This window comes from Pteropus medius, unplaced genomic scaffold (genome assembly GCF_902729225.1).
Source record: "Pteropus medius unplaced genomic scaffold, Ma_sr-lr_union100, whole genome shotgun sequence".
Classification (NCBI taxonomy): Eukaryota; Metazoa; Chordata; class Mammalia; order Chiroptera; family Pteropodidae; genus Pteropus; species Pteropus medius.
Genome location: NW_024344370.1, coordinates 10,545,759 through 10,565,074, shown reverse-complemented (window position 1 = coordinate 10,565,074; position 19,316 = coordinate 10,545,759). Strand labels below are relative to the sequence as shown.

General features: G+C 32.4%; 1 protein-coding gene across 23 annotated transcripts in view; it reads left to right on the top strand.

The window, feature by feature from the left end:
- The window catches only part of LOC120608233 (A disintegrin and metalloproteinase with thrombospondin motifs 6), a 289,732-nt gene that overhangs the window by 232,225 nt on the left and 38,191 nt on the right, over window positions 1-19,316 (top strand). For 16 of the 23 annotated variants that reach the window (XR_005654347.1, XM_039870023.1, XM_039870040.1 and 13 more), the window contains 2 exons: window positions 6,287-6,450; window positions 6,880-7,018. Coding sequence is in view for 19 of the 23 variants with exons in the window: in XM_039870023.1 (XP_039725957.1) it covers window positions 6,287-6,450; window positions 6,880-7,018 (303 nt within the window). In the remaining 4 variants the exon portion in view is untranslated. Of the gene's footprint in view, window positions 1-6,286; window positions 6,451-6,863; window positions 7,092-7,215; window positions 7,616-7,687; window positions 7,777-12,847; window positions 13,155-19,316 lie in introns of those variants that run through there. The other 7 variants (XM_039870030.1, XM_039870032.1, XR_005654348.1 and 4 more) reach the window with 7 other exon arrangements.

Here is a 19,316-nt window from a genome sequence, read left to right as displayed (position 1 = left end):
GTGTGAAGTAAGGGTTGAGGTTTAATTTTTTTTATATAGATATTCAATTACTATAACAGCATTTGTCAAAAAGACTATTATTTCCCCCATTTTTTCACCTTGATATTTTTGTTAGAGATTGATTGAACATGAATGTATGGATCTATTTCTTTTCCCTCCCATTGATATATGTCTATCCTTAAGCCAAAACCACATCGTATTAGAGCTTTCCAGTAGATCTTGAAAATAGGAAGCATTAGGTCCTCAAATTATTTGTTTCAAGATTATTTTTGCTTTTTTAGGTACTTTACATCACTAAACACATTTTAGAATCTATTCAATATCTAACAAAAGAGATTATGTGGACTCTATAGATAAATTTTTGGAGAATCAACATCTTAAAAATATTATCTTCAATACAGGAAAAGATTTACCTGTATATTTAATTTAAATATTTACATTTGTTCACCAATGTTTATTTTTCAGTGTACAGGTCTTGCCCACGTTTTTCTTTATTACTAAATATTTTATGCTTTTGATGTTATTGTAAATGGTATTGATATTTTAATTTTATTTTTCAATTGTTTGTTGTTATTATAGAGCAATGCAATTGATTTCTTTTGGTATTGACTTCGTGTCCTGTGACTTGGTTATTCTCACAGCAGTTCTAATCGTTATTTTGTAGATCTTTTAAACATAGGCTATCATGTCATTCTTGTCTATATTTCCAATCTTTATGCCTATTATTTCTTTTTTCCTGCCTTATAATAGTGGTCAGGACCTTCAGTATAATGTTGAATAGAAGTGAGGACATTGGACATTCTTTCATTGTTACTGATCTTAAGGGGAAAGTGTTCAGGGGTTTTTTTTTTTACCATTAAATATGATTTACCTAGAAGATTTGTGTAGATACCTTTCCGCATATTGAGAAAGTTCCATTTTATTTCTAGTTTACTGAGAGTTTTCTTCGTGAATGAGTGTTGAAGTTTTCTGAGTCTATTGCATGATTATGTGTTATTTTTTTCTCTTTTACCCTGTTAATATAGTAAATACATTGATTGATCCATCTGGCATTTTTGGGATAAACAGCACTTTGTTATTAAGAATGTATTAGCATTCTTATATATTGCTCAACTGATTTTATGAAGAATATTTGCATCTTTGTTCACAGGTGATATCGGGCTGTAGCTTTTTCTTATGTCTCTCTTGGTTTTGATGTGAGGATAAACCTAGCCTCGTAAAATGAGTTGGGAAGTGTTCCTTTCTCCTCTACTTTCTGAAAGAGTCTGGGTAAAATTGATATTATTTCTTAATGTTTGATAGAATTCAATTGTTAAGCCATCTTGGCCGGAGTTTTCTTTGTGGGAAGTTTTTAATGAAAAATTCAATTCCTGTAATAGCTATAAAGTTGTTGAATTTATTGGCATAAAGTTCTGCATAATATTCACTTATTATCCTTTTTAATGTCTGTAGGGTCTGTAGCAATGGCTCTCTTTCACTCTTCACATTGGTAATTTGTGTTTTTTCCCTCTTGATCATTTATTGAAGGGTTTATTAATTTTATTTTTTTAGAAAAATAATTTGTTGGTTTAAATAATTTTTTCTATTATTTTTTCTATTTTTTCATTACATTTATTCCCACTCTTTTCTTTATTATTTCTTTTTTTCTTTTCACTTTGTGTTTACAATTTTTCTAGCTTCTCGAGATAGAAATTTAGAGTATAAATTTTTAAAATCTTTTTTCTACCCTAAAATAAGCATTTTTGCACTATAAATTTCCCTCTGAGTACTGCTTTAACTGTGTTCTGCATAATTTGATGTTATATTTTTATTACTCAGTTTAAAATATTTTCTTATTTACCATGCGACTCAAAGCTTAGAAAGTATTATATAATTTATAAATATTTGAGGGTTTCTCAGATCTTTTTCATTACTGATTTCTAGTTTAATTATGGGCAGAGAACATATTTTGTATAATTTTAGTTCTTTTGTCGTTTTATAGCCCAGTGTGCAGTCATCTTAGTGAACATTTGCGTGCACTTGAGAAGAATATATATTCTGTGTTATTGGGTTTAGTATTCCATAAATGTCAATTAGATTAAATTGGCTTAGTTTTTTTCAAGTCTATTATAGTCTTACTTATATCTGCCTTCTTGTTTAAGCAATGTCTAAACATGTTGAAATCTCCCAGCTAGAGTTGTGAATTAGTTTATTTCTATCATTAATTTGTAAGGTTTAGTTTCTTTAAAATTGTTATATCTTCTTGATATATTGAACATTTTGTCATTATCAAGTGTTCCACTTTGTTCCTGATATTTTTTGACCCCAAATCAATTTTACCTGATACTAATCTAACCACCCAGGTTTCTTCTGATTAGTATTTGCATGGTAAATCATTTTCCCACCACCCACTTTTAACCTATAAAGTGTTTCTGAATTTAAAATGTTTCTCATAGACTGCATGTAATTTGATTTTTACTTCTTTTTATGTCTAACAATCTTTGCTTTTTTTCATTGCAATCTCTAGATAGGGGTGGGAGATGAGAGTTGATAAATTTTTTCTATAAAGAGTGAGACATTAAATATTTTTAGCTTTACAGAACATGCAGTCTCTGGCTAACCTATTCAGTTCTGCCATTGTTGTATGAAAACTGCATAGATAATACATAAATAAATGAATTTGGCTGTGCTTCAATAAAATTTTATTTACAAAACAGATGGTGGGCCATAGTTTGCCAATCTCTTCTGTGGATCATTTATAAATTATCAGTATCGTTGAGTTTAAATCTACCATCTTGCTATTTTTCTATTTGTTCCCTGTGGACTTTTCCCTTTTATTGTCCTTTCATGTCTTTTAGATTAATCAACTGTTTTATAGTATTCCTTTCGATCTCTAACTATTAACTATAATGGCTTATTAACTATACTTCTTTGTTTTATTTATTTAGTGGTTGTTCTACAGTTTACAAAATGCATCTTTAATTTTCACAATATAGTCTTAAATAACAGCACACCATTTTGTGTATAATGCAAGGCTCTTAGAACAGTTTACTTCCACTTCTATCCTCTGTGCTATTTTTAAAAATACATTTTACTTCACCATATGTTATAAAACACACAATACATTTTTATTACTTTGTTTTAAAAAGTCAATTTTCTTCTTAAAAATTAAAAAATAAGAAAAAATTATTTTTTATTTACCTACAAACTTACCATAACTGGTAAACTTTCTTTCTTTGTATGTATCCCAGTTTTAAAATTCTTGAATAGGTTTTTAATAGCTGTTTGAAAGTTTTCTGCTAATTTCATAATTTCTGTCATTTCTGGATGTTTCTTTTACTTGGTTTTCTTTTCAGTTTGGATCATATTTTCTTGCTTCTTTCCATTTGTATTAATTTTTATTGAATGTTGTACATTATGAATTTTTTTTATTGAGAGTCTGGATTTTGTCTTCTTCCTTTAAAGAGTGTTAAGTAACTTGATCCTTTTGAGGCTTGTTTTTGAGTTTTGAGTAGCCTAGAATTCACTCAGGCTTAATAAAAAGCATGATTTCTTTTGTGTCTCTACTGAATGCCTTAGTGGTTGAAACTCTCTGAATTCTTGCTCTGGAAATTTTTCTGCTAATAACTCCCTAGTAGTTTTTTTTTGCCTAGCTTCATGGAATTTTATACTATACACACAGAGATTACTATTTAGCAACAGATTCCCTCCTTCTACTCTAGTTCTCTGGTCTTGCAAATTTCAGCTGTCTTAGCCTTCCCAATTTCTGATCTCTGTCTTTTTAACTTAGTGAGATTACTGTGCTCTGCTTGTGTTCTCTCATTCTACACTCATAGAAAGTGCCTTTAGACAGAAAATGGGAGATTATATGACTCACCCTTGTTTCCCTTCTTGCATATATCACAGTCCTGTACAGTCCTGGCCAGTGTTTAGGAATAGCTGATTCATATATTTTGTGAATTTTCTTTTTTTACAGTTGAAGGCAAGTCCAGTACCAGTTATTTTAACAAGGGAAGAAGTGGAAATGCTATTTTTGATACTTGATCCTTTGAGACAGATTTAGACTCTCTAGAGACCCCTAATGAGACCTGGATGATTATTTATTTCCTTTAAAATATCATCCGTTTTTCCTTAAGCTTTTAAAAATAAGACTGTATCTAAAATACATCTTTAGATAGATACCAATATAATCAGGTCCTTTCTTCCTTTGTTTAAGAAGACCCCTTATTTTTACATCCTAATTTTGAATTCTTTACTACAACAGCAAGATTCAAAACAAAAATAAGGTTTGTAACATCAAAATTTTCTCTTTGATAATTCTCTGTCCATAATGCCACATTTTCCTCTCTTAGTATTTTATTATTCAGTACTTCTTAAATGCTTGGTGTTTTCTGAACTACTTTATAGTACCAGCAAAGGTGTTTTAGAATCCCTTCATTGAGTAGTTGAGAAAATGGAAAGTGAGAGCTTAAATTGAAGAAAAATACAAAGCTCCCTAGGTAGGGGTGGGGAGGGCAGGTTGTTTTTAATTTTGTTTTCACTATTTCATATTATACAGACTCAGATGTCTTTATAAAACCTAAGTAATTTTGATATTTTAAATGAGACAGAAAACCACTATGAGAATTGAAAATAAAAATTTTTAAATACAAGAAAAATTTAAGACTAAATAATCCTTAAATTGATTGACATGTTCCTATCTCAGAAGGTTAATTAGATTTATTTTTGACAGATGAATCTTCGCAACATATCTGAAGTCAAGAAAACACAAATATATATGCCGGGCAGATTGGGCTGGGGGAATGAAAACAGTCTGTACTATTGAGGACAAGCGGTAGAGATCTAGAGAGTCAGATACTGCATTATGACCCCTTTTAGTTCCTTTGGGCTGCTTGTTCATCTGGCTTGATAAGTTAATATTTTTGAAGAAGCTAGAATAATAACAAAAATAATTAAACTGACATTCATTGTGGAGTCATGATAATCATTATCAAAATTATCACTACTTATAGGAGTTTTGTATAGTAGTGCTAATAACCTTTTCTTGTCACACAGTTTTAAACGTTTTTAATATATTTTATTTTTTCCTATAGAGGTTAAGAAACTTATGCATAAATATTTGTCGATCTTTTCTTTTATAACTTCTGAGGTTTTTGTCATGCTTAGAAAAGCTTTTTACATCCCAATATTATTTTTTAAAAAGTTCACTCACATTTTCTTCTAGCATTTTATGATTCAACTGTTTACCTTTAAATATTTACCCATCTGACGTTTATTCTTTCTTCTTTTTTCAACTGTGTTTTTAGTGAGGCAAACTTCACATACCGTAGAATTCAATCATTTTTAAGTGAAGAATTTAGTGGCATTTAATACATTCCAAAATATTTTCAGCATCTTAAAAGGAATCCTGTGTCCATTAAGCAGTTACTACCCCTCATTCCCCAGTCCCTGGCAACCATCAGTCTGCTTTTTGTCTCTATGGATTTACCTATTTCAGATATTTTATATAAAAGGAAGCTTATAATATATGACCTTTTTGTCTAGCCTTTTCCGCTTTAGCATAATGTTTTTGAGGTTCATCATCATTGAAGCATGTATCAGTACTTCATTGCTTTTTATGGCTGAATAATATTTCATTGTATTGTGTATACCACAATTTGTTTATCCATTCATCCATTAATGGACATTGGGCTGTTTACACCTTTGGTTATTAGGAATAGTGCTACTGTAAACATGTATGTACAAATATTCATTTGAGTACCTATTTTTGTTTCTTTTGCATATATACCTAAGAGTGGAATTATGGTATTTATAAAGAATGAGATATAAATTCAGTCTTTTGTCTTAGTTCTGTTTCTTATTATCTTTCCTTTACTAACTTAAGATATTTCTTTTGTCATATACTAATTCCCATATGTACTTGGGTTTATTTCTTAGCTATCTGTTTGGTTCCATTGTCATATGTCTGTCTTTGTGCCAGTACCATAGGTTTTCCCCACCCCATATTCATATAATTACTATTTTAATATTTGGACAGGAAAGTCTGCTTCCTTCTCCTTCCCTACTCTCATTTATTTCTTTTGTCATAATTTTTCTTTCTATCAATAACATTATAAATACTTAATATCTTCATAACATATGCCTGGAAATTACAATTTTAATTTTTGCTTTAAAAAATGGTCAAGAATTTCATCTCTAAATGGAAAAGGATATTCATTATATACTTCAGTGTAGTTATTAATCGGTAACATTATGGTAAATGAAGTTTCATATTTTTTAGGGGAATTATGATTTTTTTTTTTTTTAGCTTTAAAATCTGAAGGGGACGATTACTATATTAATGGTGCCTGGACTATTGACTGGCCTAGAAAGTTCGATATTGCTGGGACAGCCTTTCACTACAAGAGACCAACTGATGAACCAGAGTCCTTGGAAGCTCTAGGTCCCACCTCGGAAAATCTCATTGTCATGGTAAATGTGTCTTCGCCATTTTGTTTCTACTGTTTGTCATCTGCCCTGTGAGGTAGGAAGGGGTAGGCTTTATTATTTCTGTTTCACAGGTGATGAAATTAGATAAGTAAATATAAAATGGTTGACCCAAGGTATAAAATCTGTAGAGAGTTAAGGCCATGGTGTTCTTTCCATATGACTTTTTGATCATTTCAATGCCTGCTTGAATAACATTTTTTTAGCCAAACAAGGTAGATGATGAGAATAGCTCTTAATTTACCCATGAATTTGGAAGGAGAAAATTCAATATAAGTGCATGTGTTCCAAAAGTTATCTTAAATTTCCTAAAAGAGTTACTTTATGACATTTTCTTCTTCAAAAGAAATAATAAATATCTGAATGAAGGCTCATTATATTTTAATTATCTTCACCAGTTGTTTTCAATGGCAGGTTCTGCTTCAAGAACAGAATTTGGGCATTAGGTATAAGTTCAACATTCCCATCACTCGGACTGGCAGTGGAGACAGCGAAGTTGGCTTTTCGTGGAATCATCAGCCTTGGTCAGAATGCTCAGCTACTTGTGCTGGAGGTAAGACACCCACTAGGCAGCCCACCCAGAGGGCAGGATGGAAAGCAAAACATATTCTGAGCTATGCTTTGTGTTTGCTAAAGAAGCTAATTGGAAACATTTCTTGCAGGTTTGCTTCAAGCTGTAATTTAGCAAAAGAAACTTTGCTTTAATTATATTATATTCCGTTTGTTTTTAACCTCATGTAATTTGTACAGATTTGTTGGTAAAATACATCTTGGCACAATGAGTGTCTCTGCTGGTGCTTCTCCCAAGACTATCTTGAAGGTGGGCAGTTTGCTTTTCGTGAACGAATTCTTGGTAAAGAACATCAAGAGTTTTAAATAAGAAAATGAGCAAGAATCAGACGGCACAGATGCAACTTCTTGTAATGGGGGATGAGACTGTATGTCTGTGTGCTTGTGCGTTTGTGTTTGTATGCTTGTGTGTTTCCCACAATCCTATTCAAACTCCCTTCTACCATCAAAGCTAAGGGGCTATATTCTGGGATACTACAATAATTACTGGTGTCTGGGTCTCTGGGTTAATGGTGTTTGCTGACCCCCATTATAGTCCCTCAGAGAGGTAGCTGCTAGGCGGTGGTTGGTGATGTGTTGGTTGTCCCATGTGCGTTTTTCATGGGTGCCTTTTCCCCACAATTTACTCTATTCCTAATCCTCCTCCCTCTAGTGGCCACCAATGCAATTCTTTACCTCTGGCTGGGAGAGCAGGACAGTTGGCTTCCTTCAAAGCCAACACCCTTGCTGCTGCATGGACTGGTGAGTAGAAGTGCTGTGCAAGCAGCATCTTCCTTCTCTCTGGAGACTAAATGCATCGCCTCCACCGTACACCTTGATCACTGTAGGCAAAGAAACAAACCTATCCCTCAGGTCTAGGCTGGACTAAAGCACCTCATCATTCTGAAAGCAAAGATTAAGTTTTGAATAGTGATATTTAGAATGGGGAAATTGAAAGAAAATGAATTATCCCATTTTACCCTATATTTCCATATAGTACCTATTTTTCCTTTCTAAACCTTTGGTAACATGATTTAACATGGACTTTACCCTATCTTTTCTTATACTCACTGAATCTCTAAATACCTCTGATTATCAAGGCTTAAATCAGAGAAATTATTTTCACAGAAATGATTATCATATAATAGATTCAGCATTTTTAGACTCACACAGAATTAAATTATTGATTGACTACAACTCCAAATTCAGTAGTAAACACTATATAAAAATTTTAAAAAGCAAACGAATAATAAAATGTTTCTCCTATGTGAAGTGTTATGAAAAATGGTTATGTATAATTTTTGGCATATTTTAAAAGACCACTAATTCCTATCCGTTTTATTTGTGAAATGGCCGGTGGTTTGTAATGTAAAGTTTTAAAAACTATAGGTCACTACTATTTCTTTAAATAAAATAGAGGATATTAAAAATGAATTGTTTAAGTTAATGCCATTGTATTATACTTTAGTGGCATTTACACATATATATTTCTTTGTTCCAAATAAATTTTTTTATTCAACCTATAAGTTAATTTCCCCCTTTTCTCATACCAAAAACAAGTCTTCCTAATAACAGTACACATACATAATTTAGGCCCCAAGGTAAGGTGAGATAAACTTATTAACTTATTAATGAAGAGTCAAAATACTTTAAAGTTGAAGAAATCTAATAAGGAAAGTCTTAAGTGTTGAGATTGATTAGCTTGGAGAAGAGAAGGCTGAGGGAAAGTATATTAGTATCTTTAAGTATATGACAGAATGTTGAATGAGAAATACTTAGTGCATGTTCGTCTTTGTACTGAAAATTACTATATTGAGGATGGTGTAGATATAGTCTTGTCCGAGGCCAAGAAAGGATTGAGTGAATTCTCAGTGTTCCTTCTAACCCTATAATTCTTTTGTTCAAAAAGGAGGTAGTCCAACAAAAAAGAAAAAAAAAAAAGCCATGAGACATGAATTTAGAAAAAAACTATGATTTTATTAAAGACACATGAAAAATCTAAATGAATGTTATTCTTTTCCATAGCACTTGAATTGAGAAATCATAATCGAAAAATTATTTCTTGTGATAGGGGATAAAACAAAAGAAAAAGAAGAAAAGCCCCTGGATGCAGAATTTTCTCTTCTTTGTTATTTATATTTCTTTCTTCTCTTCTGAAGTTACTGGTCCTAGATATTTGAGGTGGTTCTGGGGATTGGAATTGCGCTCAGTTTTGAGTGATTATGACAGCATTCATTGGGCCATTGCCTTCTTTGGAAGAGAAATATACAGTGCTTGAGATTGACAGGCATAGTGTGAAGAGCTCCCATTTGTCTTGGTAAGTGGTTCTCAAAGTGTGGTCTCTAGAAGAACAGCATTGACATCACTTGAGAACTTATTAGAAATTCTAATTATACCCCCATCCCCCTTCCCCTCGAGTCTCAAAACTTCTGAATAGAAACTCTGGGTGGGATCCAACAGTCTACACTTTAGCAAGCTCTTCAGCTCCTTCTGATGCCCACTCAAGTTTGAGTACAGCTCCTTTTGGTTGACAGAGAAAATGAAACTTAGCACTCTAGATACATAGAGTCTACTCCTCATCACTGAAGTCTGTGCATCTCTCTAGACTCATTTTGCACCTAGAACAATGTCTGGAACATACTAGGCACTCAATAAATATTCATAGATGAGTGAATGAGCAAAAGGAATTAATTATTTTGGCAATTATATATTTGTGCTAGTTCTTTTCTAGTATGGAAAAGAAGAGCTTAGAAATTCTATTTTTCATATTAGGTGGGGCAAAGGGATTGCCAGAGAGAGGCAGTATAATTTTGATCAGCATGGATAAGTAAAACCAAGCTCCTCTCTTGTTTTCTTTACTCAAAATAGGTGGAAAATATTTCCTAGGATGCAGAGTACAGATATCCATTATTGGAGTTATTCTTCTTGCACATACTCCCGCTTTTAACCCCAAGTTCTTTCAATACAGGAAGCTTATGATTGAGGCAAATAAAATCTCTTAGGACTTAGGAATCTTGATCAAAGAGAGAGCTAGAGTCTTCTTCTTGGTAATGGGAAATGGAACTTCATCTTCAGTTAAGGAATCTTTCAATAAAAAGTCAATTCTACGTAGTTTTCTCTAAGGAGCTTAGAATGAATATTAAAGTCAGTTCTTAATTGGGATGCTTCACTCTCATCTTTCCAGGGTGGTGCTAGTTGTCTTGAGGCTGCCAAAACATTTAAAAATGGAAAGAAAGAGAACAGAAAGATCTCTAAAGAACTTTCTGTTGCAATCTCACAAGATTCCTTAATGTTCTTACCTATTACTATCCTGCATGTGTTTTATTAATGGCAAGACCTTTGGACTTTGTGTTGGAAGCAATGTTGAGAGCTTTTCCTTATGAGATCTTTTAAGATAAGAAGTCTCGAGACTGTTTTTCTGTTGCTTAGCAAGACTCAATGACAAATCTAATGCTACAGGAAGCGTTGTTGGTGATTCAGTCCAAGTAATGGTCTTTTCTCTGAGTCAATGATGAAACACTTCCTTAGCCTGAATAAGAACACCGAGATGCTATGGGGTGTAGTCTTCAGGATAAATGTGATTTTAAAGATACAGTTGTGACACTTCCTCCGAGAGAAACCCAAGCCCAGGGAATTAAAACTTGGCTATTTTCTCCTACTACCATTGTTTCTCCTACTAGAGTTATTTTTTTTTTTCCTTATCCTAAGTATTGTATATTCTGTAATTTATCTGACTCCCAATTTTGTATACTACCATTGTATTCATGATTAATGTGTTAATTGAGAAAGGCTGGCTGGGTAGTGAGAATTGTATTATTTTAAAATACAAAGATTTAGTAGGAGATTTTTTTATGTTCTAGTAATTTATGCTAGTGTGCCTTTGCACTCTGACTTCTAAAGATTCAAATAACAAATATCGTATATTCATCCTTTGATTTTAGTCATATATACTCTCTTTTTACTAGTGTTTGGCTAGATGTATGGTTCTCAAATTTTAGCGTTCACCACAATTACCTAGAGGGCTTGTCCAAACAAGGTTGCTAGGTTCTGCCTTCAGTTTCTGATTTGGTAGGTCTGGCATAGATTCCAAGAATCTGCATTTCTAACAAGTTTCTAGGTGCTGCCGGTGCTACTAGTTCAGAAACCATACTTTGAGAGTCATTGGGTTAGTTTCCTAAAGCTAATGTCTATTAAAACAAAGTGACACACCTTGGTAATAATCCATATTACAGTTGTAATCCACATTCCAACTAGGCTTTTTAATTAGAAATGGTTCTACAGCTCAGCTGTGTAATAATAAATGAAATTTTACAGTTTATAAAACATTTCCTGTTGCTCTGTTTCATTTGATCATTCTTTATGAGATAGGAGTTGCTATTATTGTTCCTATTTTATAGATAAAACTCGAATGAAGTAACTTGCTGAAATCAAGACTTAGAAACTGAATCTCTAGTGACTTTTAAAATGTAGCATTTGTTAATAAAAATGGTTCCTTACCTTGAACAGAGCTTCTTCACCAGTTGACAACCTCAAAAGAACAACGTGATATATCCCATTCAAAAATATCTCCTTCACTAGCTTGAAATTTCATTTTTTCAAATGCTTTTCCTAAAGCAGTGGATCTCAACTGTGACTGCACATTGGAATTACCTGGAAAACTTTAAGGAATTCTGATGTTTGGGCCTCATTCCCAGAGATTCTGATATAATTTCTTAGGAGTATGGCCTGGGCATAGGATTTTTTAAAGCTCCATAGATAATTCTAACGCACAGCTAAGATTGAGAAGTACTGCCTTTGAGGCTGATTGGAAGTTTATTTAGTCTTCAAATTGATTTCCATTCAGATACAAAAACCTCTGGAAACATTATTAACTCACATCTCTGTTATTAATTAGCTACTAGTGGAATGCAAAGGTTAATGAGATTTAGGTATAAGTGTCTGGGGTGGCAAAATAGAGAGGGGCATCGGAGAAAGGAATGAAAAAGGTGGTAGAATTCCAGTTAATTTCATAATTTTGTTTAGTGTGGGCATTGGCCTTGGACACGCATTTAGAAAGCTGTTTTTGCAGTTCATTTTGTTTAAATGCTTCTTTACCTGATGGATCCCTTATAAGCGTCTAATTAATGCTTTTAAAACTGACTGAAATTATGCTAAATATCATTTCTTGGCCTTTTTGTCTAAAATCTAGTGAAATTGTGCTAAACAGATTTTAAAATCTCTTCTTTTTAATTTCAAGTTTTGTGGTACTTAGGGAGCTGAAGTAAGGGTTATATACTCAACCAACTTTAATTTAGACCCACAAGTCAGAATATAAAAAGCATGTGGCCTGTTTTAAGTCAATATTTATGAAAACTTATTGATAACAAATATTTTTATCTTTGTGACTTATAGTTCTAATCAAAGAAGCCCTTCTATTGTTTTAAGAAATTATTTTTCATTAGCGGATGAATCTTTGTATTCATGATAATTTCATATCTTTCTGAATGTACTCTCAGTTCCCATTATTCAAACTGTTCCCTTGTGCCCCCACAACCTCCCTAACCCCTTCTCTTATTTAATACAACCCTTAGGCATCTAAAGCAAAACCTTTCAAAGCCAATTATCTGAGAGTTGATACTGTATTGTTGCATTTAACTTTTGTTAAATTGTTGCACCTGTTCTGTTACTAAAGCTACCTTAAGTATGCTTCATTTGTGATGCAAAGAAAGGTCAAAAACATATATTTATTTTGCATGTATTAGTTTTAAATATATACTCTAAATATGTACAATCTTTGTCCTACGATCTGCTCTATTGACACTTCTGATTACTTTTTCCAAATTGTTTTTTCTAGGGTTTTCTTTCTTCCTCTTTGTGTAGAAGTACAAAAATTGTATACCAAAGAACTCAATTTGAAAACTGAAAAACATACAAATACGTGGAGGCTAAATAACATGCTACTAAACAATGACTGGGTTAACAACGAGATCCATGAAGAAATCAAAAGATATTTTGAGAGAAATGAAAATAAAAACACAACGACCCAAGATCTATGAGGCATAGCAAAAGCAATCCTAAGAGGGAAGTGCATAGCAATACAGGCTTACCTCAAGAAACAAGAAATTTTAGAGGATCTAACCTTTCACCTAAAAAAAATTAGAAAAAGAACAACAAACAAAGCCCAAAGTGAATAGAAGGAAGGAAATAATAAAGATCAGAATGGAAATAAATGCAATAGAGTCTAAAAAAACAATGCAAAAGATCAATGAAACCAAGAGCTGGTTCTTTGAAAAGATAAACAAAATTAATAAACCTTTAACCAAAGTCATCAAGGAAAAAAGAGAGAGGACACAAATAGATAAAATCAGAAATCAAAGAAGAGAAGTGACAACTAACACCACAGAAATACAAAGGATTATAAGATAATGCTACGAACAATTATATGCAACAAATTGGACAATCTGGAAGAAATGGATAAGTTTCTAGAAAAATATAATCTTCAAAGACTGAGTCAAGAAGAAACAGAAAATCAACTACTACTAATAAAATTGAATCAGTATTCAAAAACCTCCCAACAAACGAATCCTAGACCAGATGGCTTCATGGGCGAATTTTACCAAACATTCAAAGAAGAATTATCATCTATTTTTCTCAAACTATTCCAGAAAAATTCAAGAGGAGAAAAGGCTCCCACGCTCATTTACGAGGCCAGCATCACCCTGATTCCAAAACCAGACAAAGACATTTAAAAAAGAAAATTATAGGCCAGTATCCCTGATGAACATAGATGCAAAACTCCTCAACAAAACATTGGCAAACTGAATTCAGCAGTTCATTAAAAAAGATCATATGCTACAATCAAATTGGATTTATTCCTGGGATGCAAGGTTGGTTCAAAATCTGCAAATCAATTAAAGTGATACACCACATAAACAAAATGAGGGATAAAAACCATATGATTATATCAATAGATTCAAAGAAAGCATTTGACAAAATCTCTCATCCATTTATGATGAAAACTCTCAGCAAAGTGGGAATAGAGGGAACCTACTTCGGCATTATAAAGGCCATATATAATGAACCTGTAGCTAACTTCATATTTAACAGTATTTATTGAAGAGACTTAGGATAAGGAAAAAGACACAGATTTCTACTTTAAGCACTTTTATTCAGCATAGTATTGGAAGACTTAGCCACAGCAATCAGACAGAAAAAGAAATAAAAATCATCCAAATTGGAAAAGAAGAAGTAAAACTGTCATTATTTGCAGATGGCATGATACTATAGAGAGAGAACCCTAAAGACTGCACCAAAAAACTATTAGAACTTACAAATGAATTCAGTAAAGTAGCAGGATGCAAAATTAATATTCAGTAATTGGTTGAATTTTTATACTCCAATAATGAACTATCAGAAGGAGAAATTGAGAAGACAATTCCATTTACAATTGCATCAAAAATAAAATGCCTAAGAATAATTTTAACCAAGGAGATAAAAGACTTGTACTTGGAAAATGGAAAATTATAAGACATTGAAGAAAGAAATTGCAGAAGATACAAATGAATGGAAGCACATGGATAGGAAGAGCTAACATTGTTAAAATGTTTATACTATGAAAGCAATCTATAGATTCAGTTCGATCCCTATCAAAATATCAAGGGCATTTTTCACAGAACTAGAACAAATAATCCTAAAATTTATATGGAACCATAAAAGACCCTGAATAGCCACAGCAATCTTGAAAAAGAAGAACAAAGTTGGCAGTATCACACTACTTGATATTAAACTATACTACAAGGCTATAATAATCAAAATGACATGATACTGGCATAAAAACAGACACATAGATCAATGGAACAGAAAAGAGAGCTCAGAAATAAACTCATGCCTATGTGGTCAACTAATCTATGACAAAGGAGGCAAGAATATACAATTGGGTAAAGACAGTCTCTTCAATAAATGCTGTTGGGAAAACTGGACAGATACATGCAAAAAAAAAAAATGAAACTAGACCACCTTCTTACACCATATACAAGAATAAACTCAAAATGGATTAAAGGTTTAAATGTAAGACCTGAAATCATAAAACTCCTAGAAGAAAACATAGGCAATATGCTCTTTGACATTGCCCTGAGTAACATTTTTTTTTTGACATATCTCCTCAAGCAAGGGAAACAAAGGAAAAAATAAACAAATGAGACTACATCAAATTAAAAAGGTTTTGCACAGCAAAGGAAACCATCAACAAAATGAAAAGACAACTTGCTGAAAGGGAAAAGATATTTGTCAGTGATACATCTAATAAGGGGTTAATATCCAAAATCTATAAAGAACTCCAATTAAAAAACAGGCAGAGGATTCAAATAGACGTTTCTCCATAAAGGTGGCCAATAGGCATATGAAAAGATGTTTAATGTCCCTAATCATCAAAAAAATGCAAATTAAAACCATATGCAATATCACTTTATACCTGTCAGAATGGCAATCATCAATAAATCAACAAACAACAAGTGTTGTTGAGAATATGGAGAAAAGGGAACCCTTGTGCATTGTTGGTGGGTTTGCAAATGGGTGCAGCCACTATGGAAAAAAGTCTGAAGTTTCCTCAAAAAAATTAATAATAAAACTACCTTATGACTCAGTAATTCCACTTCTGGGTGTTTATCCGAAGAAATCCAAAACACTAATTCAGTAAGATATATGCATCTCTTTGTTCATTACAACATAATTTACAATAGCTGAGATATGGAAGCAACCTAAGTGCCCATCAATAGACAATTGTATAAAGAAGAAGTGGTATATACATACGATGGAATATTACTCAGCCATAAAAATGAATGAAATCTTACCATTTGCAACAACATGGGTGGACCTAGAGGGTATTATGCTAAGTGAAATAAGTCAGACAGAGAAAGACAAATACCATATGATCTCAATTATATGTGGAATCGAAAGAACAAACTACATGAATAAACAAAACAGAAACAGACTCATAAATGCATAGATCAAAATGATGCTTGCCAGATGGAATGGGGGTTGGGGGACTGAGTGAAAAAGGTGAAGGGATTAAGAAGTACAAATTGGTAGTTATGAAATAGTCTCAGGGATGTAAAAGACAGCATAGGGAATATAGTCATTAATATCGTAATAACTGTATGGTGCTGGATGGGTACTGGACTTATCAGGGGGATCACTTCATAAAATTACCATTATGCTGTACACCTGAAATTAACATGAAATAATATTGAATGTTGACTGTAATTGAACATTTTTTTTTTTAAAAGAACAATTTGGTTAGGTTTCTGCTGACAAACAAGCATCTCTCTGCTAAACATTCATTGCTCAGCAGCTCAAGGGGGAAAGAAAGATAAACTACAGTTATGCTTAGATTGAAGAGGAGGAAGACGATTTAGATTTTAGAGACAATTTTGATTTTGTCTGAAGATCAAAGAGAACAGATTTTTCTTACATGTACGATGGGGTTATCCAAGAATGTTTCTGATCAGTTGTCACTGACCATTTAAAATGTTATTGTTACTTTTTCTTTTACATTTACATAGACTAATTAATTTTTCTTGAAGTTTGATACTTATTTTATATAAATGCTTTTTAATTAATTTATTTTTCTTCCCTGGATGTCATCTTAAGCCATGTATGTACATGTGTGTGTGTGTGTGTGTGTGTGTCTGTGTGTGAATAGCATATAAACTCAAAAGGTATTCAATGTGTTTCTAAGACAAATTCTTTCTATTTTACTTTTTGTGATTCACCTATTCAATTGGATTCTCATGCATATTGGAACTAGTCTCTACTTTGTCAAATTTTTAAGGTGCTTTACATAGTTTCCAAGTACTATTTTGTATTTTCCTGATTTAGGACCGCGTTTTCAAACTGCACCATGGGACCCCAAGACACAGCAGCAGACTTACAGAGGCACTGCAGAATATTGTACATTTTTAATAAAAACACAGTGATATCAGTCTTATACCACACAGCTTATTACTCTTAAATTGTTTGGACCTAACTACTTAATAAGTGAAATTTTTAGGTATTTCTTTCTGCCTGGTAGGTCTGTGAAAAAAATTACTGAGACACTAAGGGTACTGTGAGCCAAGAAAGTTTGATAATTCTTCATTTATGATAAAATGAGTGTCATTAAAGTGATTTTCAGTAGACATTGAATTTCATTTCATAAGAGAAAGAAATGCATATAAACTTCTAATTCAGAGTCCTGGTGACGTTCAGAGTTTAAAAATAGAGGCTCTTCTGCACTTTCAGTTAAAGAACTAGAGATCTTAAATAATATGTAATTTCTCTTTCACATCTATATTAAATATTTCTTCTGATGTGCCTCCCTGTATATCTTTTTTCCTCTGTGTCTGTTAGCTCAGTTTAAGAGTTTAAGATTGGTGAATGATTAAAACAAAACAAAAACAAGAAGGAAAAGGAGACTGTATAATTAAAAGAGCCCCTGATCGCAAATTCTTCTTTGCAATTTACTACTTAACAAATGTGTGTAATTATCCATGCTGTTCCACTTATTAATATTTTTCAAATTATTTTAATGAATCTATCATGCAAATTATCTTATCCCCTTTAAAAAGTTATACATTTCTACATTGTTTCTATGGATATATTATATGTTCATGTAATATATTTGTTTTCAAAAATGATACAACAGAAACATAATGTACACTTAAAAGTATAGTAAGTCTATTATAAAATAACAAACTTAAAATTGTCTTTTAAAAGCAGTTATTAGAAAAAAAATATAATGTAATCTTAGGCCAGTACTTGTACCTGACTGAAAGAGGACAGCTCTCAAAGTACCGGGTAAAACAGAGGGAGATGCTTTACATTTTCATAGATGTCCTTTTAATTTCTTTACTCGTTCTAAGTGCCTAACACATTTAACATCACTAAAAATGGACAACTCACATTATTAGTAAAGAACAGAATGTGCTTCAAACAAAGAAAGGCTTTTATAGACATAATAACAATAATAATGACTAACACTTGTGCAGCTTATAAAGGACATCTACACTATAACTTTGAAACTCAAAGTGGAGGAGTTACAAAATGGAACAGACAGGAAAACAAAATCCAATTGTTTTTTAAGATTCAAAATATATTCGATTGAAATTAAGTGTGAAAGGCATTAAAACATTGATTCTTATAATTAAGTTAGCTTCCCTTTGATTTAGGAATTACCATCCAAAAGTTACTTTCAGAGTTAAGTAAAAGATAACAGATGGAAATTTTAATTTGAATAATTAAAGCCCTTTACTCATTGTCATTTATTTCCCTTTAAAGAAACATAGTTGCGTAATTAGTTTTTAAGAAAAATTCCCTGTGAAAGTTATTTTCATGTGAGGTTTCGTAATGTACTATTGTTTGAAACTATGAGCGTCCTTTTACACTTGATTCCTTATATACCAAAATTAGACATAAAACAGATTCTATTGTGATATTTTTGATAATACGAGTCTCTTGTAAAAAGTGACTTGAGTTTTCATAGAATAAAAGTATACATTCAGCTTCGTTTCTTATTCTCTAATTTTATCTTTGGTCTTTGAAAAAGGCAATTTGGTATGACTAGACAGTTTTTCATTGCATCGACCATGGCATTTCTCTGTTCGTTCTCTCCTACATTCTCCTTCTTTCAAGTCATTTTCAGTGTTAAGAAGAAAGAGTACCCTTTAACATATGGGATCAGTGGTACCAGGCATCACAGCAGGGCACCTGTAATCATCACAGCTCCCAAAAGCATACACTCTATAGCCATCAATTGCATCTGGCTCAGTTCTCATATAGTGTGCCCTTGAGAAGAGTAACCTCTAGGCACACTCAGGCTCTTAGATGACTCATACTTCTGGAAGTTAATATGTTTGTTCATTTATTTGTCCATAATAATGATTTTTGTTTATCTTTTCCTTTAAACATATAGCTTTCTCTATATAATACACTTTTTAAAAAATTCTTTAAATTCTCCTGTGCATTTTCAATATAATTTAAGACTTCTAACTTCTTGTAAAAAGTCTTATATATGAATGTGTAGTTTGGTAACCTGACTTTTTTTTTTCTTTTTTTTTTTTTGGCCAATTACCCCTGCATGTTGTGGCTTGCATTTCTCTAATGTTAAGATTTATAACTCAAGGCAAGAACTCTCTGCTAACCCAAAAACACCTAGTGCTGTTTTCCTTCCTCTTTCATCTGATTTCTGTTGCACTAGAGATTATATTCTTCCCTAACATGATTAGAGCTTAGATAAGTATTCACTCACTGAGAAGCTTGGATAAGAATGAAACTAAAGTTTGTGTGCC